Below are 25757 nucleotides of genomic sequence, written 5' to 3' on the forward strand. Positions count from 1 at the left end.
ATTGGCAGGGACCCAGTGGGTGGGTGGCTGGTGTCCAGGTGGGGTTGGGTGGGGGGAGAACGAGTCTGTCTGGTTCTCTGGGCCTCTCTCCTTGAGGGATGGAACCTCAAGGCTGAGGCTGGACCTTTCCAGGGCCTCCTCTCTCTGCACCAAACCCAGATGGACTGAGTAGGAAAATGTCCCCAGGAAGAGCTCTTTGGCAGAGATACTCTGTGGGGAAGCAGCCACCACCCAAGGGAGATGCTGGAAAATGCTGGTTAGACAACATCCCTGGGTTCCTGCAGGGCCAGGCAAGAGCCTACCCCACCCCCAGGCTCTCCTGCCTACTTCCCCAGGATCAGGATTTCCCCCCGCCCCACCAATCCCAGGACCCAGAAGTTTGGGTCTGGCCATCCCAGCTAATGCACTGCCCTAGGAAGATCTTTTCACACGGATTCAGTCTCAGTTTTTGAAGGAGGCCGGAGGTTGCTGTCTTGTTGCCTTCCTCCCTCCCCCTTGGTTTTCTGGAACCCTCCATCACAGCTGTCTCTGCCCCTTCTTCTTTTCCCAGGGGCAACGCCCCCGTCCTGTCCAAGAGCTGGCCTTGCCGAGTCCCCCTGCCTCAGGCCAGGTTCCGTCCCGGAGGCCATAGCTCAGGTCCTGAGCCTGCCCAGGTGGGGAACCCACACTGAGGGATCTCCAGTCCTTTTTTGGGCTGGATCCTCTGGGTTCCCAGGTGTGGCAAGGCCCCACTCAACCAGGGCCCTGCCCAGACTCCTTGGTGCCCCCAGCCTCTGCCCTTCCCTCCTCTAGTGAGTCCTTCCTCTCTCTGCCACTCACACAATCCAGGCCACCTACTTCACCCTCTGCCCTTCCCACCACTCACTCTCCACTGCCCCGCCTTTGCTTTCAATTCATCCATGCCACTTCCTCCAGGAAGCCTTCCCTGATATCTGTCTTAGAACCCTTTCTCAGAACTGTCTGTAGTTCCACCATCATAGCCTGTCTTTATGGGTCTATCTGTTCACGTCTGCTCCCCACCACCAACTCAATGATGACTCTATCCTGTCCACAGAGGCATCCACTACAGTCAGCCAGGGTTGGCACAGAGTCAGCGCTCAGCAGACATTTATTAAGGTAAGGAAGTAGGAGAATTAGTCCAAACCTCCAGGAAAGGTGAGAAAACTGGCTGAGAGCCTTGGCCCAGGCAGGAGTCGGGTCTCCTGCCCCTGGGGTGAGCTATTCCATTCTCTCTCCCTTCTTCCCTCTGTCGGCCTAACCCAGCAGGGAGAGGACCCCAGGGTGAGGGTGGGAGCAGCTGGAGGGGTGGGAGGGAGCTGCAGGCAGAAGACCCCATCCCCTGGGGAGGCAGAAAGCTGGAGCTGGAGGAGAGCAGAGGCTGAAGCTCACATCTGCTGTGGCCCACCCAGGCCGCACATCCACGCCTACAGGCCCCCTAACCAACCCTCCTTCTCCCCTTCCTGGGGAAGCCCTGGAGGGCCCTTCCGAGCCGCCCTGGGATCTGTGTGCACGCACAGCCAGTTCCATGGTGCCGTGCGTGCATCTAAACGTCAGTTCCTGAGACTAACACTGAAGCCTGTCTTGAGGCTTGCGGCCAATTTGTTCCTGTGTTAGTATGTGAGAATCCACCCCCCTACAAAAAAAAAAAAAAGGATGGTGCCTGGACCCTCTCAGGCTCCCAGACGGCCTCGGTTGAATGGAGTCCTACGTTTGAATCTAGCCTGAGCGAGGGGCTCCCTCTCTTCCCCAGGCCTAGCACTGCCAGCTCCATCCCCCCAGCTCCGGGACCAGACCCCTCGGTGGGCCTCCGTGCCCCCATCTGCAACTTGGAACTAAAACTCTGTCCCCAACCTGCCTCTCTGGGAGGCTGGGAGAGGCTGAGGGAGTCCTCTGCGTGGGCAGAGGCCTCGGGTCTGGGAGGCAGCTGCAGAACATCATGGGACTCTGGGCAGGGAGTCAGCAGGCTGGGGCTTTTGGTCGCTGTCAGTGGTTGAGAGTGCCTTGGACAGCAAGGAGATCGAACCAGTCAGTCCTAAAGGAAATTAACCCTGAATAGTCACTGGAATGACCCATGCTGAAGCTGAAGCTCCAATACTTTGGCCACCCGATGGGAAGTGCCAGCTCATTTGAAAAGACCCTGAAGCTGGGAAAGACTGAGGGCAGGAGGAGAAGCGGGTGACAGAGGATGAGGTGGTTGGATGGCATTTAGCGACTCAATAACATGAGTTTGAGTAAACTGGGGGAGATGGTAAAGGACAGGGAGGCCTGGCGTGCTGCAGTCCATAGGGTCGCAAAGAGTCGGATATGGCTGAGCTCCTGTGTAGTGAGTGAGGGCAAGGCCCGGCCTGGAACTAGGGAGAAAGGCCAACCAGCTTCGAAATGGGAAGACAAGGTGTATCAGGAACCTGGGGTGTGCTCGAGGAGACTGGAATCCTCTGGGCGCCCCAACCTCCACCCTCGCACCAGACTGAAGGCAATGGCACCCCACTCTGGTACTCTTGCCTGGAAAATCCTATGGACGGAGGAGCCTGGTAGGCTGCAGTCCATGGGGTAGCGAAGAGTCGGACACGACTGAGCGACTTCACTTTCACTTTTCACTTTCATGCATTGGAGAAGGAAATGGCAACCCACTCCAGTGTTCTTGCCTGGAGAATCCCAGGGACGGAGAGCCCGGTGGGCTGCCGTTTATGGGGTCGCACAGAGTCGGATACGACTGAAGCGACTTAGCAGCAGCAGCAGCAAGCTTATTATTATGGCTGCTGTTATTGAAAGAGTCCTTCTCCCTGTTTCCCAAGCACGTTCCCACGGCTGATCAAGCAGGGGGGCGGGGGGACCGGTGGGGGGTGCAAAGTGGTGGTGGTGGTGGGGCGTGGGGAATGAAAGGATGCTGGTCCTGAAGCTCACAGCCAGAGGCCTAGGGTGGGGGCTTATCAGAGCGTGTGCTACCCTGGCGGGGCGGGGGGGGGGGCGGGGGGGGGGCGGGGGGAGGGGGTTTGAGGGGCGGGGCGGCAGCGGCCCAGGAGTAAGGCACCGGGCAGGGGGGCGGAGCGGTTCTGGGAAGGTCCAGAAGAAGAGATAAAGCGCCAACCCAAGGCCTGACACTGAGGCCTGGGAGGAAAAGCTGGGAAGGGCGTTTGAGGCAGGAGGAACAGCACCTGCTAGGGCCTGAGATCCGGCGACACCTGGGAGCCAGAGTCACTGTCCGGCCCGTGGGCGCTGAGTGGGGGCGTCGCAACCGGTGGCGCAGGCTGGGCACCCGCCTGCAGGGCCTTGAATGCCAACGACAAGCCGCTTCCTCGCTCCCCTGGGAGGGGCTTGGACCCTCCGCCCTCCCCCGCCTCCTCCACTCCGCCGGGCGATCCCAGGAAGGCTGCACCCGCGGCTGCCCTTTCAAGTCGGCCTCCCTGAGGCTCCAAGCCGCCCAGGCAGAGGGGCCGCAGCTCCTCCGCCGACATCAAAGCCGGCCGCCGGGGCCTGATCCGGTTGCGGGAGGGGCGGGCGAGCCGGGAGGGAGGCAGGTTTGGGCGGATTCCCCTTTCATCCCCCGGCTCAGGCAGGCGCAGACCACCGGGAGGCCCTGCAGCCCCTGAGGGGCGTGTCCCTACAGGGCCTGGCGGCCCGGGAAGGCAGGGGCTGCGGGGGGCGGGGTGCCCGGGAGGCTGCGCCTTGGGGCCCGGCGGACACAGAACCTCCATCCTGGCCGGACTGTGTGACCTCGGGCCTGTCGCTGCCCTCCTCTGTGCCTCGGCTTCCGCAGCAGCCCTCCTCCCTGCCCAGGAAGCCCTGGCACTCGGTAAGATTCTGGGAAGATTCCCTAGTGTTTGGTTTACTGAGATCCAGAGCAGGAAGCTGGGGCTCACTTTGGCGGGCAGCCATCCTAAGAGACCGCTGTACCAGCACCCCCAATTTACAGATGGGAAAACCTTGGCACTAGGAGCTCACACAGCCAGCTAAGTAACAGAGACTTTATGTTGTTGTTTGGCTGCACTGGGTCGTCGCCGTGCCGGCTTTCTCCGGTTGTGGCAGGCTGGGGCCCCTTCTCCAGCTTGGTTCATAAGCTTCTCAAGGCCGTGGCTTCTCTTACTGCAGAGCTCGGGTTCCAGAGTTGGGGCTCAGTAGCTTGGGACGGAGGAGCCTGGTAGGCTGCAGTCCATGGGGTCGCTAAGAGTCGGACATGACTGAGCGACTTCACTTTCACTTTTCATTTTCATGCACTGGAGAAGGACATGGCAACCCGCTCCAGTGTTCTTGCCTGGAAAATCCCAGGGACGGTGGATCCTGATGGGCTGCCATCTATGGGGTCGCACAGAGTCGGACAGGACTGAAGCGACTTAGCAGCAGCAGCAGCAGCAGCAGCCATGGCAGGAGGGCCTAGCCGCCAACGGCATATGGAATCTTCCCTGACCAGGGACTGAACCTGTGTCTCCAGCTCTGGCCGGTGGACTCTCAACTGCTGGCTCACCTGGGAAGTCCTGTTTGTTTTTCTCCAGAGATTTGAAGCTTAGCTGCTGCCTCTGGTATGAGAAGAGAAGAGCCCTTTAACCCCAGAGCCCAGGCAGGGAACTATCTCGGTCAACCCAAGAACCCCAGCTGGGAAGTTCTGTTTTTATGCCCATTATATAGTGAGGGACTGAGGCGTAGAGAAGTGAAAGGTGGGCCTTAGTCTCACGAAAACTGACGGAGTCACAATTTGAACCCAGCCTGTCTGGCTCCTGAGCCACGATGCCTGACTTGATAGCGTTGGCCCCAGGGCGTGGGGCTGTCACCACCGCCTTCCCTGACCCCACGGGCCACACGACACGGTCACAGAGCCTGGCAGGGTTTCTCAGTGCGGGACCTCGTCTGCCAAGAGGGCAGTTTTCGTGGGCCTCCCCAGGATGTCAGGTGTACTCGGGCTGGTGGAATGGGATGGGTGCCCGGGGATCAGGCAGATGCCACCCCAGCCCGGAGATTTAAAATTTCTCCCTGGAAAATCAGATAATCAAGGAAGTCAAATACCGTGAAATGAGTGTGATCCTTGCCAGAAACCCACAGGGAGCTGCAGAGAATCATCACACGGCAAGTGCAGGAGTGTGACCCACCCCCTCATCTTATAGGCAGGGAGACTGAGGTGCAGGACACAGCGGGGAGCCCCTTGGGGAGCTCCTGAGGGGCAGGGTCTGGGCAGGAACCTGTTCAGTCCCTGGACTCCTAGAGCTCGGGGTCTGCTGAGAGTGGTCCTCTGTGTCCCAGCAATGTTACCATGGTTTCGGGCTGATCCAGGAGGGCTTCCCTGAGGAGGAGACTTACATGCTGAGACCTGATGTTAAGTAGGAGTCAGTGAAGCTAGTGGGAATAGCATTTCAGGCAGAGGAGAAAGCAAGTGCAAAGGCCCTGAGGGCATGAAGAAAGCCTGCTTGCTGCAGAGGAGGGGAGAAGCCAGCGGGGAGGCTGAAGGGCAGGACCTTGGTTGGGGCTTGGAGAAGCCTGCCTGGGCCAGGTCATTGCCATGTGGGGCGGGGGAGAGGAGGCTGATAGCCACCTCCGTGGCACCCCAGGACTTCAGACCTCCTCAGGAGAATGCTGGCTGGGAGCAGGATTGAGAAGGGAGCTGTCTCCAGCCCTGTTCTAAACCCAGTTCTGTTGAGCTACTAAGAGAAAAAAGAAGGGAGATCAAAAGGGAAAATTTGCAAGTTAGATTTACCCTCAATTCTATTAAACCACCACAAGCTGTTGGGAAATAGTATTAGGGTCTTAACTCCACAGTCGCTGGAAATTCCAGCCTGGAAGGCCCACGGAGACCCCAGGCCTGTCCTGCCTGGGGTGAGGAGGGCGGGGCAGCTAGAGGCCCAGGATGGGGAGTGGGCGGCCTGACCTGGTCTGTGGGCTCAGCCAGCTTGCAAACTGCGTGGCTCCTGCAGACGGGGTCCGGGCTTCTCAGAAATGGGCTGTGTCCAGAGCAGAGCTGTACACGGTCTAGTGTTTGCCTTGTTTGCGGAGGTGGGGGCGGGGGGGTGGGTGGGAGGAGAAGCGGGAGGGAAGGAGAAGAGCAGAGAGAAGGGATGCAGGGAGGATGGAAGGGAAGGAGAGAAAACGGATAGGGAAGGGAGGCGCCTGTCTGTGCTGGGATGGTAGCCCTCAGGGGTGTCTGCACTGGGGGACTCCCACTTTGGTCCCTTCCCTCACAATACTATCAGCTCCCTGGATGGTGGAGCACCCCCCATGCTGGCCTCGAGCCAAAGAAATCTCCAGGTGGATCTCCTCTGATCTTCACAAGGACTGGCCCCCAGCCACCAACCCTGGTCAGACCCCCAGGCCCGGGTGCGACCTGGGGCTCTCCACGCGGGCTCGCGTTACCCACAGGTGTCCCGAGGGGCGGGCACCGTGCATTCGTGTGTGCATGTTCGTGCATGTGTCTATGTTAGGCTGAGAGGACAGACTGGTTGGACTGGCGAGGCTTAGATCCAGGCTGAGCCCTTTACTAGCTGTCAGACCTTTGGTGAATGACCTTCAGTCCTGGGGCATATGTGAGTTCATCGGAGGAACCCCGAGGTACAACCCCCAAAATGGTAACTGCTGAATTTTAGCTACTACTGATTGTTGTTCCCTATTATTCCAAAAAGGCTGATGGTGAGATTCCTCTAGGAACAGGCTCTAAACTGGAGGAAGGGGTCTGCCGATGGGCCAAAGAAGATCCTGGAAGCTCCCAGAAGTGAGTGCAGAGCTTTGTGTGTGGGTACATTTTTTTTGGACAGATAACATCCTTAGCTTTCATCAGAAGGTCTTATGAGCACCCCCACAAAGTGGCGCCTCCTTTCGCCAGCGTCACCGACACCCCAGTGCTTGGAGGGCCCCCAACTTCTGGGGCTGCCTGTTGCCTGGGGCGGCTTGGCCGGGCAGGTGGGTGTCCAGCTGTCCTGCACACCCACCAATGGCACACACACTTCAGGGGCCTTATGTGCCCAGGGACACCGAGCCCTCAACTCAGGAGGAATTATTTTAAAGGCTGAGAAAACTTCTGCGCGTTGTCCCCAAACAGGTTCCCTTCTCTGGGATGGGAGGCATGAAAACAGATTTCAAAGGCGAGCTTCGAATAAACAAAACACAATAAAAATAAGGCTTCGAACCCAAATGCTGAATCGCAGCCCCAGGCACATTCAACCAGCTGATGCCAGCTCTCTCGGGCGACAGGCCGCCAAGGGTGCGTGCCAGGAGCCTCCATGCAGCTGGGGCCTTGGGGGCAGGCACCCACACCTGCCCCACCCCCCCAGCAGGCCACCTGGCCCAGCCTCGCCCTCCAGGCCTTGCTGGGACTCCCGCCAGCTCCCTCCTGGCGGCTTTGTCAGACTGGCAGGGTCCTTTGCCCAATTTTCACCTGCTGAAGTCGAGGCCTTCCCATCTGGCATAGGGGAGCCTGTGAGTATATGGCAAGGGGCAGCGCCCCGCCACCTGGAGAAACGTGATCCTGCCCATGGGAGGCACTGCTGCTTTGCAGGTCTCAGCCTTTGTTCAGCTGTGTGACCCCAAGATGGTGGCTGCACCTCTCTGAGCCCCTTATAGAAATTCGGATCATCGCAGCACCTCCTTCACAGAATAGAGCTTTGGCTCCTTCCACGGCAGTCCTTGAAATTAGGACAGGAGAGGGGCTGGCTGTCAGCAACGCCTGGGCAAATATGAGCACGTGGAGGGACCGTGGGCATCACGTTGCCATGGCCAGGAGCAGTGCCTGGGCCACCAGAACACCCCACGCTTGCCGTGACACTCTGGGTCCCAGTTTCTCCATCTCTCCAATTCAATGACCTTGAAAGAGCTTTCTCTGAGTTCCTAGTTAGACTGTCAAGTGGGAACACTAACAGCAGAAAGTGTGTGCAGTACAGAACGTATATATTAATAAAATCGACACTACATCAAAAAAAAAAAAATCAGTGTGACAATACAAAAATACACGAATGTACGCACTTCCTTGTATGGTGCAAATAACTCTGGAGGGTGTCCAGGAAACAGTGTTACCCAGTGGGAGGGACCAGGGCTGGGTGGGGGATGGCTAGGCGGGGCTTTCTTCTCTTCTGCTCCAGCTTATGCCTACCGATGCTGGGCATGCATTATCACTGAGTCGATACAGATACGCAGGGGTGTTTTTAAAGTCCCTTGGGAGCTTTGCTGGTCCTGACCCCCTGCCTTATGCTGACTGACCCAGCCCCCAGGGAGCTGCCTTGAGTGATCTGGGGGCCCAGGATGGGATTTGGGGTCAGGACAAAGTCCACACCCAGGCCGATCTATGACTCCCTCTTCCAAGAAAGCTTGTGGACCCTCCGGCCAGCCCTCCTTAATGTCTGTGTCCAGGACTAGCTCACAGTTTGCAAGGGCTCAGGGCAACATGAAAACCTAGGGCTCCTTGCTCAAACCTGATTACGCATCTTCAGATGTTGGCGTTAAACCCAGCCAAGGGCCCTTTCAGGAAAGGGTCCTGAGTGTCTGAGTGCAGGAGTCACTCGCCCGCGAGCCCAGCCCCCGTCTGTGTCTGCTGCCTAAGGTGTGGACTCCCTGAGGCCGAAGTGCCTCTGTCTTGTTTCCAGAGCCTGCACGCAGTAGAGCTCAACAAATGTATTCTGTGAGTGAATGCAGGACAAAGAACAGAACCGAGGTGTGGGCAGAGTTACCATCAATAGGGCAGCCTGTTTACACTGGCTGCAGCCCTGCCCTCCTGGGCCTTCCCCTTTGGGCAAGAAGAAAGCTGGGGCCAGTTTTTCTGGAAGGGAAACCTCTACCTGGAGGCGGTGGCTGCCCCGGGCTTCCCTGCACACCCTCCTGTATATCCCTCATCACAGCACGTCTCACGGACCTCTTATCTGGAGCCCAGCTGCGTGACATGGGAAAGTGGCCTAACCTCTCTGTACCCTGTTTTTTTCATCTTTAATATGGAGCTATGGGCGCTTCCCTGTGGCTCAGATGGTAAAGAATCCACCTGCAATGCAGGAGACCCACATTCAATCCCTGGGTCAGGAAGATCCTCTGGAGAAGAGAATGGCAACCCACTCCAGTATTCTTGCCTGGAGAATCCCATGGACAGAAGAGCCTGGTGGGCTGCAGTCCATGGGGTCGCAAAGAGTGGGACACGACTGAGCAACTAACACACACAGATACGGAGCTAAGGGCATGCCTACTTCAGAGAGCAACACCCTCCTTCACGGATCAGGAAGCTCGAAGCATGGCAGTCTTTGGATCAATGTCTGTACAAGGACCTGCTCAGTAGCTTTGTCGCTATGTCTCTGGGGTCCCCAGTGGCCTCTGAGCTCCATGAGGGTAGGGCCCAGGTCTGTTTCACTCACGTGGATTCCTGGTCACCCTGGTTAACACTGTGGAATGGCTGTGGGAGACACCGTCTCCTGAAGAACACGCTCCAGGGGCTCCGAGCTGCCTGGGCCAGCAGGTTCCTGGAAGAGGGTTCTTCAAGGTTTGCTGGGCCCTGCAGCTGTGGGAACTGGAAGCCAGCCCAGAGCCAGATGGGGGCTCCCGGGAACTCTCGGGCGTCACCGCAGTCCCAGGACTGCCAGGTGCAGGCAATAAACCCAGGAAACCCTGGCGGGTGAGTCATCAAGGGTCCCCAAGGCCTCATGATGGGAGACGGCAGATGAGCTGCCCCTGGCTCTTTGGGTCCCAGTTCCACTATTGAAGAGGGTTCCAGAACGCCATCTGATGCGTCCAGTCTCTGCTTCTGGCTCGGACCCCACCCAGCATCCAAAGCTGGCTCTGATGAGCCCAAATGGCACAGTGACCATTATCAGCATCACCCCTTTTCCTGAGGCTGTTTACAAGGGAAGGTTGAGGCTTGGGGGGCTGCTTGGAGGTGGCGGCATGCATTGTCTCTGTGGAAGGGTTCGATGGCCTTCGGCAGGAGCCCCTAGAAGCTGCAGACCATCTGCCAGTTGGGGCATATTTGGGAGGGAATGACAACAGGACCCCAAAAGACAGGAATACCAGGGGATGGGAGGACACGGTGGGCTAGGATAAATGGCAGAGACAAAGGCAGTTGGAATGAGCAGTGGGCAGCAACATGTGACTGGCGCAGTGCGGGGGTGTGGTGGGAGGGTGTGTGTCTATCTCGGCTGGGGAAATGCTGGCTTTCCCCCTGCCTCGTCAACAGCCCTCCTGGGCCCCTTGCCCCGCCCCGGCCCCCGCTAGCCCGTGCTAAGAGGAGTGCAACAGCCTTGATGCAGGGCCCACAGCAGTCGCCTCCCTGCCCCTCCCCCGGTCTTCTGTCTGGGTCTGACCACACCTCGACCTCCCTGTCATCACAAGGCCCAGGTGTCCTCCCCGTGCCCTAAACAGTGGGTTAGGTTCCTCCTGTGCCCCCAAAGCCCCGGGCCTCCCCACATCTGTCACTCTGTCCTGCAATCGTCCACTTGAGTCCATGTCCCCAGCAGACTGTAGCCTCCGGACGGCGGGGCTGCACATGTGGCGCCCACTGTGTGCTCAGGGCGCAACATGAGTGTGGCGCACAGTAGGTGCTCAACGAACCGCCTGCAGATGAAAGGGAAAGAGCCCCTGGGACAGCTCATATCCCTGGAGTCCCGGCTGTCTCGGGTTCTGCATCTCCGTGGCTCCACACTGACACCCAGCCTCCCAACGGCGCCTCTCTGACCCTGCCTGGAGCACTCCCGTCTTGAGACTCCGGCTCTCAGGACCCTTTACTCCAGCCCTATCACTAGCCAGTCTCCACAGCCTCCCCAAACGCCACCTTCCAATACATCTCTCCCGCCCTGGGCTTCCCCGGGTTCTCCATGCCTCCCCGGGGCCCCAGAGCTGGAGGACAGACCCTGGGGCAGGAAGGGGCTCCAGACCACCCTGCTTGCCCTGGGGAGTAGAAGGCCCAGGATCCCATATTGGCCTCTCTTCCTGCTGAATTTGAATCCTGACTACAACGCTTCAAAACAAAGTGACCTTGAGAAAGCGATGAGCCTCTCTGGGTTTTGGTTTCCCAACAAGGAATGGTTGTGAGAGACAGTCTAGGGTGGGGGTCGGGGGAGGGTGTGGGGGAGGGTTGGGGTGGGGGGAGGGGGGTCTGGTCTGGGACACACGTGGACCTGGCTCCAATTCCAGCGGTAGGCACGGCCTGGACAAGACCCTGTAACTTCCCTGGCCCTCAGTTTCCTTATTTGCTAAGGAGCTAAGGAGATGCCCTCCAGGGGGTGGAGAGGCCCAGTGAGGGGGACCCCAGGAGAAGGGAGGGGCGCTTTTCCTGCTTCTCCCATCACTTCCTTCTGCGCTGGGTTGGGAACGTTTCCTCCCTCCCCACCACCCTCCAAACTAGCCGCAGCTCCAGCTGCCAGCCCTGGTTTGGCACAGGTCTGCCCACAGCCCAGGCAGGCGGTCCAGGGTAGGGGGTGGAATGGGGTGGGCGCTACTATGGCTCAGACTGAGGAGGGCAGACAGGAACTGGAAGAGACCAGTGCATGGGGCAGAGGGTGGTCCACCTGCCTCGCCCCACCCTCCGGAGATTCAGGGTGTCTGCGGTAGTGGGGAGCAAGAGCTGGAGGGGCGGCCAGCTCCAGCCACAGCTGCTTCCCAGGGCCTTCCAGCCGTGCAGCTCCCTGGAGCCCAGGAGGGACTGGCCACGTGCCAGCCCTGAGTGGAAATGTACCAGCGAGAAGGACCCCGCTGGGGACCCTGGGGAGGGGTCGCTCCCCTCCCTGAAGCAAGTCCCTCCCTCCGTCCCCCTTCTTAGTCACCCCAGGTCCAAGCTCTGTGTGCAGAGGGGCAGGGGCATGCTGGAAAGGTCTGCAGAGGACTGCGGTGGGGGCTGCATCTGCGGCCTCCCGGGCAACAAGTGCACCCAGAAGGTGGGGGGTGCGGTCGCGGGCAGATCCCCGACCGTGGGAGGGTATGTGGGTGTTCTCTGTTATGTGGGGTTTCTAACTGTGTGGTGTGGGTCTTGGGATGTGGTGCCTGTGTGTGTGATGTGTCTGTGTGTGTGTTGATGCGTGTGCTTATGTGCATGTGTGTGTGCGTGCGTGTGTGTGCGCGCGCGCGCAGGCGCCTGTCCGCGGCTGTCCCCGTGTGTCCCTGCGTTTCTGCTGGGAGTGGCGGGAGGGGAGGCTCGGGGCCGCTCAAGGTCCTCTTGACACAGAATCCGTGTCTGTCGAGGAGGGAGACAGGAGAGAGGACGAGAACGCGGAGAGGGAAGGAAGAAATGGAGGGCTGGGGTGGGGGCCCCGGGGGAGGGGGACGATGCGAGCGGAAGGGATGCGAGGCAGGGCGTGGTGGGGTGGGGGCGAGGAGCGGAGGGGTCCCCTACAAGCCGGGCTGCGGGACCCCAAGTGGCCGACCGCCGGGTCCCCGCCGCCCGCTCTCGGGGGCCCCGACACCCCGACTCCGGCCCCCGTGCTCTGCACGCTGGACTCCATCTCCAGTGCTCCCGGCTGATCCCGCTGTTGCAAGCTTAAGCAGATTTTTTGCTTTAACGACAAAAAACGAGAAAGAGACGTTGGGGGAGGGGGTTGGGAACGTCCCCCGGGGTCCCTGTCCGCGGTCCGGCGCGGAGAGCTCGCGCAGGGGGCAGGGCGCCAGGCGCCAGCGCCGCGCGAGGGGAAAAGTTTCCGACCCTTGAGCGAGAGCCTGAGAAGTTTCGGCCGCGCCGGGCGGCGCCAAAGCCAGGCCAACACTGCCCCCGCGTGGGCGCGGCGCGGGGCTGCAGCCGGTGGCCTCCTTGGGGGTCCGCGGCGACTCTACGCGGGGTACACACTGAGGCTCGGAGCCGGTGAGCTTGGCCTGCGCAAAGGCCAAGAGGAGGAGGTGTACTAGAAGCAAGCCTCCTTTTGGACTCGCAGGCTCTCCAGGAAACAGAACTACTGCTGGTGGAGTGGGAGGGCGTGCAAGTCAGAGAGTGGGGATGGGAGAGATTAAGTCGTCCCAGGGATTGCAATCCCCCTCCAGTCCCATCCCCCACAGGGTTTGTAGATCCGTGACTTGAGAGTCCCTTGGTCTGCAAAAAGATCCAGCCAGTCCATTCTAAAGGAAATCAGTCCTGGGTGTTCATTGGAAGGACTGATGCTGAAGCTGAAACTCCAATACTTTGGCCACCTGATGCGAAGAACTGACTCATTGGCAAAGACCCTGGTGCTGGGAAAGATCGAAGGCAGGAGGAGAAGGGGACAACAGAGGATGAGATGGTTGGATGGCATCACCGACTCAATGGACATGAGTCTAAGTAAACTCCGGGAGTTGGTGGTGGACAGGGAGGCCTGGCGTGCTGCAGTCCATGGGGTTGCAAAGAGTCAGACACGACTGAGCGACTGAATTGAACTGAACTGACCCCTTTGTGGAGGCAAAGCCCTCGTTCAAAACAGCGCCCTCAACTTCCATGTAAAATAGACAGCCAAGGGCGAATTTGCTGTCTGGCTCTGGAAACTCAAACAGGGGCTCTGTGTCAGCCTAGAAGGGTAGGATGGGGAGGGAGGTGGGAGGGAGGTTCAAGAGGGAGGGGATATATGTATACCTATGGCTGATTCATGTTGAGGTTTGACAGAAAAACAGCAAAATTCTGTAAAGCAATTATCCTTCAATTTAAAAAAAAAAATTAAAAAAGAAAGAAAACAGCACCCTCCTCCATCCACAACCTGTCCTGGTCCCACGATCCCTGCGGCCCGTCCAGCCCAAATCCCATCCCTTCCCCCTCGGCAGTGCACCCGCTGGGTGTGGGTTCCGTGGCTCTTTCCTCGGTGGCCAGGAGGTGGCGCAAGAGACCTCGACGCTGGCCTTGGCGAGGGATTGGAGCCACAGCGCGGCTCTAAGAAGGGGAGGGGGCTGAACTCTGCCCAGTGGCAGGCACGCAGGTGTGTGGCAGGGCCAAAGCTGGCACATAGGCAGAAGGAGGTGTCGCTGCTGGGTCAGTGCAGCGTCAGGAGGACTCCAGGCGGTTCCTGCCACCTTGTCTTTTCACCACCTCCTAACGTGACTCCAAACACTCCCCCACTCCCGGGACCACCCCCCGCCCCAACTAGGAGAGAAACATCTGGCCCCTGCCCACCCAGATGCTTGCCCTCCAGGGACCAGATGGTGAAAACCTGGCCTGGGGAACACTCCCTTCCTCCACAGTCTGGACGCCCTTACCCTACCAGGGAGTCCCACAAGCAGCCCCTCCGTTCGGTCTCTCAGTCCTCTCCAACTCCGAGCCCCACGGACTGCAGACCACCGGGCTTCCCTGTTCATCACCGCCTCTCCGAGCTTGCTCAAACTCATGTCCATCAAGTCGTTGATGGACCATTTCATCCAACCATCTCATCCTCTGTTGTTCCCTTCTCCTGCCTTCAATCTTTCCCAGCATCAGGGTCTTTTCCAATGAGTCAGTTCTCTGCCTCAGGTGGCCAAAGTATTGGAGCTTCAGCATCAGTCCTTCCAATGAATATTCAAGACTGATTTCCTTTAAGATTGACTGGTTTTATCTCCTTGCAGTCCAAGGGACTCTCAAAAGTCTTCTCCAACACCACAGTTTATTCTTTGGCACTCAGCTTTATGATCCAACTGACTACTGGAAAAACCACAGCTTTGACTATACAGACCTTTGTCAGTAAAGTAAGGTCTCTGCTTTTTAATATGCGTCTAGGTTTGTCATAGCTTTTCTTCCAAGGAGCAAGCGTCTTTTAACTTCATGGCTGCAGTCACCATCTGCAGTGATTTTGAAACCCAAGAAAATAAAATCTCTCCTGTTTCCATTATTTTCCCATCTATTTGTCATGAAATGATGGGACTGGATGCCGTGATCTTAGTTTTTTTGAATGTTGAGTTTTAAGGCAGTTTTTTCACTCTCCTCCTTCACCTTCATCAAGAGGCTCTTTAGTTCCTCTTCACTTTCTGTCGGCAACGCTTAGCAAGCCCCTTATCCTGAAGCTGGAGAAGGAAATGGCAACCCACTCCAGTATTCTGGCCTGGAAAATTCCATGGACTGAGGAGCCTGGTGGGCTACAGTCCATGGGGTCGCAAAGAGTCAGACACAACTGAGCAAGTTCACTTCACTTTCTGCCATAAGAGTAGTGTCATCTGCATATATATGGGTTATTGATATTTCTCCTGGCAATCTTTGATTCCAGCTTGTGCTTCATCCAGCCCAGCATTTAAGAAAATTAGAGATACCAAGGGAACATTTCATGCAAAGATGGGCTCGATAAAAGCATGGTACGGAACAGAAATGGTACGGACCTAACAGAAGCAGAAGATATTAAGAAGAGGTGGCAAGAATACACAGAAGAACTGTACAAAAAAGATCTTCACGACCCAGATAATCACAATGGTGTGATCACTGACCTAGTGTGATCCAGCCAGACATCCTGGAATGTGAAGTCAAGTGGGCCTTAGAAAGCATCACTACGAACAAAGCTAGTGGAGGTGATGGAATTCCAGTTGAGCTATTTCAAATCCTGAAAGATGATGCTGTGAAAGTGCTGCACTCAATATGCCAGAAAATCTGGAAAACTCAGCAGTGGCCACAGGACTGGAAAAGGTCAGTTTTTATTCCAATCCCAAAGAAAGGCAATGCCAAAGAATGCTCAAACTACCGCACAATTGCACTCATCTCACACACCAGTAAAGTAATGCTCAAAATTCTCCAAGCCAGGCTTCAACAATATGTGAACCGCGAACTTCCAGATGTTCAAGCTGGTTTTAGAAAAGGCAGAGGAACCAGAGACCAAATTGTCAACATCCGCTGGATCATCAAAAAAGCAAGAGAGTTCCAGAAAAACATCTATTTCTGCTTTATTGACAATGCCAAAGCCTTTGACTGTGTGGATCACAATAAACTGTGGAAAATTCTGAAAGAGATGGGAATACCAGCCCACCTGACCTGCCTCTTGAGAAATTTGTATGCAGGTCAGGAAGCAACAGTTAGAACTGGACATGGAACAACAGACTGGTTCCAAATAGGAAAAGGAGTACGTCAAGGCTGTATATTGTCACCCTGCTTATTTAACTTCTATGCAGAGTACATCATGAGAAACACTGGGCTGGAAGAAGCACAAGCTGGAATCAAGATTGCCGGGAGAAATATCAATAACCTCAGATATGCAGATGACGCCACCCTTATGGCAGAAAGTGAAGAGGAACTAAAAAGCCTCTTGATGAAGGTGAAAGTGGAGAGTGAAAAAGTTGGCTTAAAACTCAATATTTAGAAAACGAAGATCATGGCATCTGGTCCCATCACTTCATGGGAAATAGATGGGGAAACAGTGGAAACAGTGTCAGACTTTATTTTTTTGGGCTCCAAAATCACGGCAGATGGTGACTGCAGCCATGAAATTAAAAGACGCTTACTCCTTGGAAGAAAAGTTATGACCAATCTAGATAGCATATTGAAAAGCAGAGACATTCCTTTGCCAACAAAGGTCCGTCTAGTCAAGGATATGGTTTTTCCAGTGGTCATGTATGGACGTGAAAGTTGGACTGTGAAGAAAGCTGAGTGCCGAAGAATTGATGATTTTGAACTGTGGTGTTGGAGAAGACTCTTGAGAGTCCCTTGGACTGCAAGGAGATCCAACCAGTCCATTCTGAGGGAGATCAGCCCTGGCATTTCTTTGGAAGGAATGATGCTAAAGCTGAAACTCCAGTGCTTTGGCCACCTCATGCGAAGAGTTGACTCATTGGAAAAGACTCTGATGCTGGGAGGGATTGGGGGCAGGAGGAGAAGGGGACAACAGGGGATGAGATGGCTGGATGGCATCACTGACTCGATGGACGTGAGTCTGAGTGAACTCCAGGAGTTGGTGATGGACAGGGAGGCCTGGCGTGCTGCGATTCATGGGGTCACAAAGAGTTGGACACGACTGAGCGACTGAACTGAACTGAACTCTGCATATAATTTACATAAGCAGGGTGACAATATACAGCCTTCACGTCCTCCCTTCTGAGTTTTGAACAGTTTTAACTATTGCTTCTTGACCTGCATACAGATTTCCCAGGTGGCAGGTAAGGAGGTCTGGTATTCCCATCTCTTTAAAAATTTTCAACAGTTTGTTGTGATTCACACAGTCAAAGGCTTTAGTGTAGTCGATGAAACAGATGTTTTTCTGGAATTCTCTTGCTTTTTCCATGATCCAATGGATGCTGGCAATTTGATCACTGGTTCCTCTGCCTTTTCTAAATCCAACTTGAACATCTAAACGCTCTTGGTTAATGTACTTTTGAAGCCTATCTTGGAGAATTTTGAGCATTACTTTGCTAGCATGTGGGATGAGTGCAATTGTGCAGTAGTATGCGCATTCTTTGGCATTGCCTTTATTTGGGATTGGAATGAAAACTGACCTTTTCCAGTCCTGTGGCCACTGCTGAGTTTTCCAAGTTTGCTGGCATATTGAGTGCAGCAATTTAACAGCATCATCCTTTAGGATTTGAAATAGCTCAACTGGAATTCCATCACCTCCACTAGCCTAGTTCATAGTGATGCTTCCTAAGGCCACTTGACTTCACATTCCAGGATATCTGGCTCTAGGTGAGTGATCACACCATTGTGGTCATCTGGGTGGTGAAGATCTTTTTTGTATAGTTCTTCTGTGTATTCTTGCTACCTCTTCTTAATATCTTCTGCTTCAGTTAGGTCCATATCATTTCTGTCCTTTATTGTGCCCATCTTTGCATGAAATGTTCCCTTGCTATCTCTCATTTTCTTAAAGAGATCTCTAGTCTTTCCCATTCTATTGTTTTCCTCTATTTCTTTGCATTGATCATTTAGGAAGGCTTTCTTATCTCTCCTTGCTATTCTTTGGAACGCTGCATTCAGATGGGTATATCTTTCCATTTCTCCTTTGTCTTTCGTTTCTCTTCTTTTCTCAGCTATTTGTAAGGTCGCCTCAGACAACCATTTTGCCTTTTTGCATTTCTTTTTCTTGGGCATGGTTTTGATCACAGTCTCCTGTACAATGTTACAAACCACCATCCACAGTTCTTCAGATCATCTGTCTATCCGATCTAATCCCTTGAATCTATTTGTCATTTTCACTGCATAATTGTAAGGGATTTGATTTAGGTTATATCTGAATGGTCTAGTGGTTTTCCTTACTTTCTTCAATTTAGGTCTGAATTTTGCAATAAGGAGTTCACGATCTGAGCCACAGTCAGCTTCTGGTCTTGTTTTTGCTGACTATATAGAGCTTCCCTATCTTCAACTGCAAAGAATATAATCAGTCTGATTTCGGTGTTGACCATCTGGTGATGTTCATGTGTAGAGTCATCTCTTGTGTTGTTGGAAGAGGTTCCTCTTCCAACAACAAGCAGCCTTTGGTTCCAGTCAAAGATGGATGCTGGGGGGGGGGGGGTGGTGGTAGTGGTTCAGTGCAGGCGCCTGTTCAGGTGTGGGCTGATCTAGGTTGACAGAGGCTTGGTCCTAGGTTTGAGGTGTATGGCAGGGTCTCCCACCTCCCAGAATGGTTCACTTGGAACAAGCCTGACTCCTAAAGATGCCTCACTTCCTCATCTTCTGTGACCCTACCCCTTCCATACGCCCTGGTCCAGGACCCCCAAAGACTAGCAACCAGGCACCTGGAGAGGTTTGCAGGGTGAGACCCGGCAGCAGATACCAGCCACCTGGGATGTGCTTTTATTTGTGGGTTAGGGAAGGCCTCTCTTCACCCCTCACCCATGTCCACGGCTGGGCTTGGACACCAGTGACCATTCACCTCTGGGTGCGATGTGATGCTGAAGGCAGGAGGAGCTGGTACCCCTTAGGGTGGCCTCTTTTCAGGATCGTGTGCAGCACCAAGCTGGGCAGGAAGGACTCCTAGAGCGAGAAGGAGGGCCACTTTCAGGGCCCTCTGGGCAGGAGATGGGGTTTACTGGGCCCAGGGAGTTCTACACTGCAGCCTGAGGGGGCAGATACCGTGGTGGGCCCCACTGTACAGATGCAGAAACTGACATAAAAAAGCCTCCACCTATAGCAGGGTAGGAGCTGGAATCTGACCCCAGGCGGTCCAGCCTGAAAGCCCAGCCCTTAGGTAAGCACATACAAAGGCTTTACCGAGACCAAGCCACCTCACTGGGCACCTTCCCACCAGGCAAGGCACTCCATGCGGCTGGCCACCGGCAAGTGCTCACCAGCTTCTGGCTCCAGGAACAGGGCGATTTGCCCACCTGCTCCAGGAAGGTTTTGAGGTCCCCCCGCTGCCTCTGGGCAGTGGCCCTGGGGATGAAGGGCAGGCTGCTGTTCATGGAAGTGTCCTCAGGGAGGTGGCCATTTGGCTCCAGGGTGGACCTGAGGGGGACAGGCACCCATGAGCTGCATGGACCCTGAGTCCCAGGTCCATGCGTGGCTGGCAGGACCCTCCAGGGCCCAGACCACCGCTGGACGGGGTGGTTTACAGGGGGAGGAGGCGCGTGAATCCCGTCCCCTTCCGCAAAGCCTCACAGGCCAGGGAAATCCCAGCTGAAGGGGCTGGCCGCGGTCTCCTCCTTGGCCCTTGGGTACAGGGCTTTGGGCAAGCTCTCCAGCCATCTCCCGACACTCCCGAACACCCGATCCGATGCTGTCGACCGGGGGTTGGCTGTCCTGTCCTCGAAGATGCCCTGCCGGGCTGAAGGAGAGAGGGCATGGGTGAGATCTCTTCCCCGGGCGGGGCCACCTGTACCCCACCCTCCCCCCCTCTTCCCTGTGACAGGCAGAGCCCTGTCTCCATGGCAACCCAAGGCTCCCCAGCGCCTTCTGGCTGCCTCCAGAGAAGGCTCTGGTTTTAAAACTATCCTGCATGACTGTTTCTGCCTTTCTTATCCAAGCTCTGCACTGCCCCCCACCCTCTCCCCACACACCCACTCCTGCTCCAGCCCCAAACAGGCCCCCCTTTTCCCACTATGGGAAGCCCAGTGGCCCCACCAGGGAATTCAAGCAATGATTCTGAGAATCCTACAGGGCTGGAGTCTTTCCTGCCCAACAGCTGCCCCTCTGGCTGGTCAGGAAGCCTGAAATCCCCGCTCTGGTATCCCGAGGGGATGGCCACAGCCTCTGTGCCCAGCAACTGCCCAGGAAGTGTCTCCCGTGCCAGCCAGCTGCCATTCCCAAGAAACTTTCTCCAGCCCCCGTCCCCTCCCTTTCCTGGGATTCCCAGCAGTGGCTGGGGTGGACTCTGACTTCTCAGCTGCTTGTTATCTGCTCTTGGAGCCTTGGCTTCCCCCATCAAACAAAACTGGGCAAAATTTCAGCTTCCACCTCCAAGTTCCTGTGATCATGAGGGGGCTGGGTCAGGCTCCTCCTGAATCGACCAAGGTCCTGGATTTTGAGGACTTTACCCCCAGCGAGGGCAGGGGGAGAAGGGGGCGACAGAGGATGAGGTGGTTGGATGGCATCATCGACTCAATGGACATGAATTTGAACAAGCTCTGGGAGTTGGTGAAGGACAGGGAAGCCTGGTGTGCTGCAGTCCATGGGGTCACAAAGAGTTGGACATTACTAAGCAACTGAAAAATAAAAATCCCCAGCAAGGCTTTGGAGCAGCTGTTCTCTGAAAGTGCACACAGCTGATGCTTAATAAATAGATGAGGCTGTTGGATTGCTGGATCCTGAGAAGAGAAAGGGCGGGCAGATGGGGAAAGGGGTCCTTGGGAAGGGTTCATACTAGAGCGAGGATGTGTATTCTTCCTGCTTGCCTCTTGTGACACCCACTTCAGAAAACAGTGGAAACTGCCACCACCGATACGACCACATCCATCACCCAAAGAGCCGAGAGCACAGTTCTCCCCGGGGAACCTGGGACTGATGGTCGGTTCCGAGCTTCCTTGCTGGACCAGGCAGTGCCAGCCTCACGCAGAGGTGTGATCTTCTAGAACTTTCTGGACACCTCCCCAGCCAGGCCCCTGAGGTCTGCCTTCATGGATCTGGGAAAAGCTTCGGGTGTCTCAGTTCCCACCTTCTCCAGCCCCTGGAGGCCAGGTGCGGGGTCTGCAGGCTGTGGGTGCGGGTCCAAGGTGGGCAGAGGATACAGTATGTGGGAACCCTTGGTAAGTGAGCAATCCTTCCGTGGTGGCCAGGCCTGGGCAGACCCTGTTCTCTGGGCCCAGCTGCTCCCTGGCACCATCTGCCTTGAGCCACCTCTACTGGACCTCAGACCCTCTACACGGTCCTTGAAGGTCACCCTAAGAGCTTCTGGAAAGGCCAGTTCAGGGGCCTCCTCTGCGGGGTCAGTGGCCTCTTGGCCTTAGTACCAGGGCCCAGCCTCTGCTGGCCAGGTTTCAGGCTGGAACTTTCTGGAGTCCCGGAGCTCCCCCTCCTGTCTGCTCACCAGCACAGCTGCGTTCCCAGTAACGGAGTGCTGTGTCCCTCAGCGTCTCGTCAGCGAATCGCACTCGGAAAGGGCAACATCGCCTGCGGTGCCCTGAGCCTTCCCCCGAGGAGTTGTGGGTGAGCACAGCCTTGAGCTTGGGGGCCCGTGTAGCCTGGGGCCTGGTGAGAGAGATGAGAGGCTCAGCCACCAGCCTCCCCGGCATGCCACCCTGGCAACACACACATCCACCAGAGCTCTCTGTGGGATCCTGACCATCAGAGCAGGTCCCTCCTGAGCACTTCCTGCCCCCCAAAGCAATGGATCAAGCATGTTACAGGCATCAGCCCACCAAACCCACACAACTCTGTGACACACGATTATTAATCCCATTTTACTGATGAGGAAACTGAGGCACAGAGTTTTTTTGAAATTTTTTCCCCCAATTTGCCCAAGATCGCACAGCTGGTTAGGGGTGGAACTGGGCTATGAATCCTGGTTCAAGAGTAGGCAATCTTGTATATCAAGCAATTCAGCAGAGAGATTCAGGAGTTGGGCGGTCCCTGGGTTTCAATTCTAACTCTTGGAGCCTCAGTTTCTTTGTCTGTAAAATGGGATCATCATGCCCACAGTACAGGGCTGGGAAGACGTGAAAGAGACTGCAAAGCACCCCCCACACCCCCAGGGTCTGCAGGGCCAAGAGTAAACATCTCTGAGAACTGTTCCTCATAGTCATCAATTTCAACTATGAACCATCCCAGTCCTGTGACATTGGGCAGACCACCAGCAGATTTCCCCTTTAAATTATGTACTGTGTATTGTGGGCAGGATAACAACATCCTTATAAAAGTTTGCATGAGTGTGTGCTAAGTCTCTTCAGTCATGTCAGACTCTTTTGCGACCCTATGAACTATAGTCCGCCAGGCTCCTCTGTCCATGGGATTCTCCAGGCAAGAACACTGGAGTGAGATGCCATGCCCTCCTCCAGGGTATCTTCCCAACTGGAAGGCGGGTTCTTTACCACTAGCGCCACCTGGGAAGCCCTATAAGAGTCTGAGTGCATGCTAAGTTGCTTCAGTTGTGTCCGACTCTTTGGGACCCTATGAATTGCAGCCTGCCAGGCTCCTCTGTCCATGGGATTCTCCAGGCAAGAATACTGGAGTGGGTTGCTGTGCCCTTCTCCAGGGGATCTTCCTGACCCAGGGATCAAACTCACATCTTTTTTGTCTAACTGCATTGATAGGCGGCTTCTTTACACTAACATCCCCCCTAGAAGTGCGCTAAGAGTTTGTTGAGTATCAGATAAAATGTGAGGCATCTAGTTTGGAGCCTGGCCAGGGGCCTGGGCTCAGTAAAGGGGATCTGTGATTATTAAATTTATTGTTGTTCATTTCAGCCGCCAGAGCAAGGCTGCAGGACGGTGTGCTTGACCCATCGATGGCTCTGTTATTCAGAAATGCCATGTTCGATCTTAAGTACATGCCTATGGCTATACCTGTCTCCATTTATCTGACTGCATCTTTATGTCCATGTGGACACAGAGAGGACACTTTTCATGAGTCCCTTAAAGAGTCAGGGAGCCAGGAGATGACCAAGACAGTGTCGGCTACATGCACTGGGACCTAGTTACGCAACGGTGGTGCGTATTCATAGGCGGTGTCTTCCTAGAGCACTGAGTCAAGAAGGGTTCTGAGGCTCAGTGGGGGAAAAGTGCTGTGCTCAATTAGCAATGTCTGCCATGGGCCCAGGATGAGAAGGAATGGCATGTCTAACGTATGTACTGTCCCGGTCTTTAAACTCAAGGACGATGCTCTTCACCGTTCATCCACGGTTAAGCAGGGGGAACTACTTCTGCATTATTTTCTCCCTCCCTTAGAGCTATTGCATCCAGGTCCAGCTAAGTGCTAGTGCCTGGGCTCTTCCTACTTCCATTCCTTATTTTATTTCCCCCAATATTTGACATATGTGCTGTGCTCAGACACTCAGTCATGGCCGGCTCTCTGTGACCCCACGGCCTGTAGCCCACCAGGCTCCTCTGTCCATGGAATTTTCCAGGCAAGAATACTGGAGTGGGTTGCCATTTCCTTTTCCATTGACTTCTTCCCTGGTGGCTTCTTCCCTGGTTCTTCCCTGGTGGCTCAGAGGTTAAAGCATCTTCCTGCAATGCAGGAGACCTGGGTTCAATCCCTGGGTTGGGAAAATCCCCTGGAGAAGGAAATGGCAACCCACTCCAGTATTCTTGCCTGGAGAATCCCATGGACGGAGGAGCCTGGTGGGCTACAGTCCACGGGGTCACAAAGAGACACGACTGAGTGACTTCACTTTCTCCATTGACATATAGTAAAAGTGAATCAAAGTTAGAGGAAGAGATGGATGAATGAATGGCAGGTGGGTGAAAGAATGGGTTGGTGGGTGGGTGGGTGGATGGACTGATGGATGAAATAGTGAAAAGGTCTTTTTTATTTGGCACACCACTCGACTTGGAGGACCTTAGTTCCCCAACCAGGGGTAGAATCCAGGCCACAGAAGTGAAAGCATTGAGTCCTAACCACTGGACTGCCAGGGAACTCCCCAAAAGGTCTTAATATAAGGTTTGGATCTTAGGAGGATAGGTAGATGTATGGATACATGGGTGGATGAATGATTATGCAGGTGGGTATGTAGACTGGCTTCATGATTAGATTAGTGATGGATAGTATCCTGGATTTACAAGTGGTTGGAAGGATTGGTAGATGATCAATCATTGACTTCATTGATAGGTGGATAGAATTGTGGGAGTTTGTGAGTAGCTGGCTGGCTGGCTGGCTGGAGAGATGGATTAATGAATCAACAGGAGACCTGATTCATGAGTGGATGGATGGATGGAGAAATTGGTGAATAGATTGTGAAAGACCTGGTTCACAGATGTATGCAATGGTGGATGGGTGAATAGGAGAATGAATATATGAATGGATTCATCAGTGAATTATGAATGTGTGTAAAAGACCTGATTAATGAATGGGTGGATGGATTCATAGATGTTGATGGATGACCCTTAAACAGGTTGGGAGAAGACTTGATTCATGGATGGACATATAGATGGATGAACAGGTGGACAGATGGATAAATTCTGGAAAGACAGAGGAAGGAAAGAAATGTTCTTTCTCTCCACCCCCCTACCCCCATCCTCCCACAACTCACTGATTGGCCTTGACCGTGGTGAACTGCGGGTAATCTCTACTCAAGGGCCCCAGGGCAGGTATCTGATGAAGCAAAATCTTCTTAAGGCTATTCTTGAGGTAGGATGATTGGCCCCTTGAAAACAAACAGGCCACACCCGATATGAGTGATCAGGGTCCTCCATGGTCAGAGCGTTGATGACAACCCCGTCCCCACGAAGAGGTCACTGACGCTTACCCAAGCTCTGGGAGGAAGTGGGAGCTGGAACACCGAGGAGGACTTCCGTTGAACTCTGACGCAGAATGCCTTTGATGTTGAGATGCTGAGGGTGCTGGGGTGGGGGGAGGGGGGCAGGATGAAGTAGAAAGAGTTATGAGCCTTCGCTTGGGGACAGTCTTTATTAGAGTCTTCCTGGTTGCATGGCCTTGGGCCTCAGTTTATTCATCTGTACAATGGCAGGGCCGCCCTCAAGCAGTGGTTGTCAGGATTCTGCCAGCCCTACTTCACTAATACAAGCATCCTTCTATGCCAGGTGGTGTGACCCCCCCCACCCCGACCACCCCCACTCCGACCACCCTCACCACCGGAAGTGACGCAGCCCCGCCTTGCCCCGCCCCCTGGGGGGGAGCCATAGGGGCCTCACTCGGTGGGAGAAGCCGTTCCGCAGACTCAGCCCTGAACTGTCGCAGGAACTGCCGGAACCGGCCCGGGAGAACTCCTCCTAGGAGGGAGCCCAAGGAATCGGAGGTCTCCTTGGCCGAGCCCCTGCGAGGGTCCTTGCGCTGTCCGAGCTCGGGGCACGCGGGCGCCGATTCGGGGGGCTCGCCGGCCAAGAGCAGGGGCGGCAGCAGCAGCGACCTCAGCCCTGTCCGGCTTCTCGCCGGCCGCTGGGCCACGGTGGGCAGGACCGGCAGGCGGGACCGGGAGCGCCTGAAGCCCAGCCCGGGATCGGAGTGCAAGGACTCACACTCGGGGGCCTGCCACCGCTCGGCGCCGCTCTCAGAGGCCCTCGAGACCCCGAAGACCCCCGCGTCCGAGGCTGCTCGGAGCTCGGGCCGCAGCAGCCTGGGCAGCAGCGGGTCTCTGCGCCGGCGATCGCCACCGCCGGGGACCCCCTCGGGCGCCACCTGCTGGGCCCAGAAGCTGGGGCGACGCCGGGGCATGTCTGGCCCTGCGATCAGCTCAGGGCATCCTCACGCCAGTGAGGGGCGGAGGGCGGGTGCCGTGGGAAGTGGACAGGAGGGCGTAGACCAGCCACCCCCGCCAGGCCATAGCGCCCAGAGCGCGGCAGTGTGGTTCGGGGGTTCCACCATTGGCCCGCCAGACAGTAAAAGTGGCTTCAGGCTAGAGCGCCCGGATCCTGTTCCCAGAAAAAACGGTGACGGTGAG

The 25757-nt window shown here is 55.6% G+C and overlaps 1 protein-coding gene across 1 annotated transcript; it reads right to left on the minus strand.

The window, feature by feature from the left end:
• Window positions 1–17052: 17052 nt before the first annotated feature.
• C11H9orf50 (chromosome 11 C9orf50 homolog) lies at window positions 17053–25531 on the minus strand. Its single transcript, XM_055541367.1, has 7 exons — window positions 25012–25531; window positions 24606–24699; window positions 24390–24503; window positions 21231–21391; window positions 19367–19532; window positions 19057–19213; window positions 17053–18742 (listed from the first exon to the last, which is right to left on the minus strand). The coding sequence occupies exons 1-7, from the start codon at window positions 25529–25531 to the stop codon at window positions 18638–18640; spliced, it is 1317 nt and encodes a 438-aa protein (XP_055397342.1). The 3' UTR covers window positions 17053–18637.
• Between the last annotated feature and the right edge of the window lie 226 nt (window positions 25532–25757).

The sequence above is a fragment of the Bubalus kerabau genome, chromosome 11 (genome assembly GCF_029407905.1).
Source record: "Bubalus kerabau isolate K-KA32 ecotype Philippines breed swamp buffalo chromosome 11, PCC_UOA_SB_1v2, whole genome shotgun sequence".
In the NCBI taxonomy this organism is placed as follows: domain Eukaryota; kingdom Metazoa; phylum Chordata; class Mammalia; order Artiodactyla; family Bovidae; genus Bubalus; species Bubalus kerabau.

Excerpts from the sequence above, each read along its gene's own strand:
- C11H9orf50 (XM_055541367.1), bottom strand. The coding sequence starts at position 25,531 with ATGCCCCGGCGTCGCCCCAGCTTCTGGGCCCAGCAGGTGGCGCCCGAG. Across the intron at positions 24,700-25,011 it reads GGAACGGCTTCTCCCACCGA|CACCCTCAGCATCTCAACAT; the intron begins GTGAGGCCCCTA and ends CCCCCACCCCAG. Across the intron at positions 19,533-21,230 it reads CTGGGAACGCAGCTGTGCTG|CCCGGCAGGGCATCTTCGAG; the intron begins GTGAGCAGACAG and ends TCTCTCCTTCAG.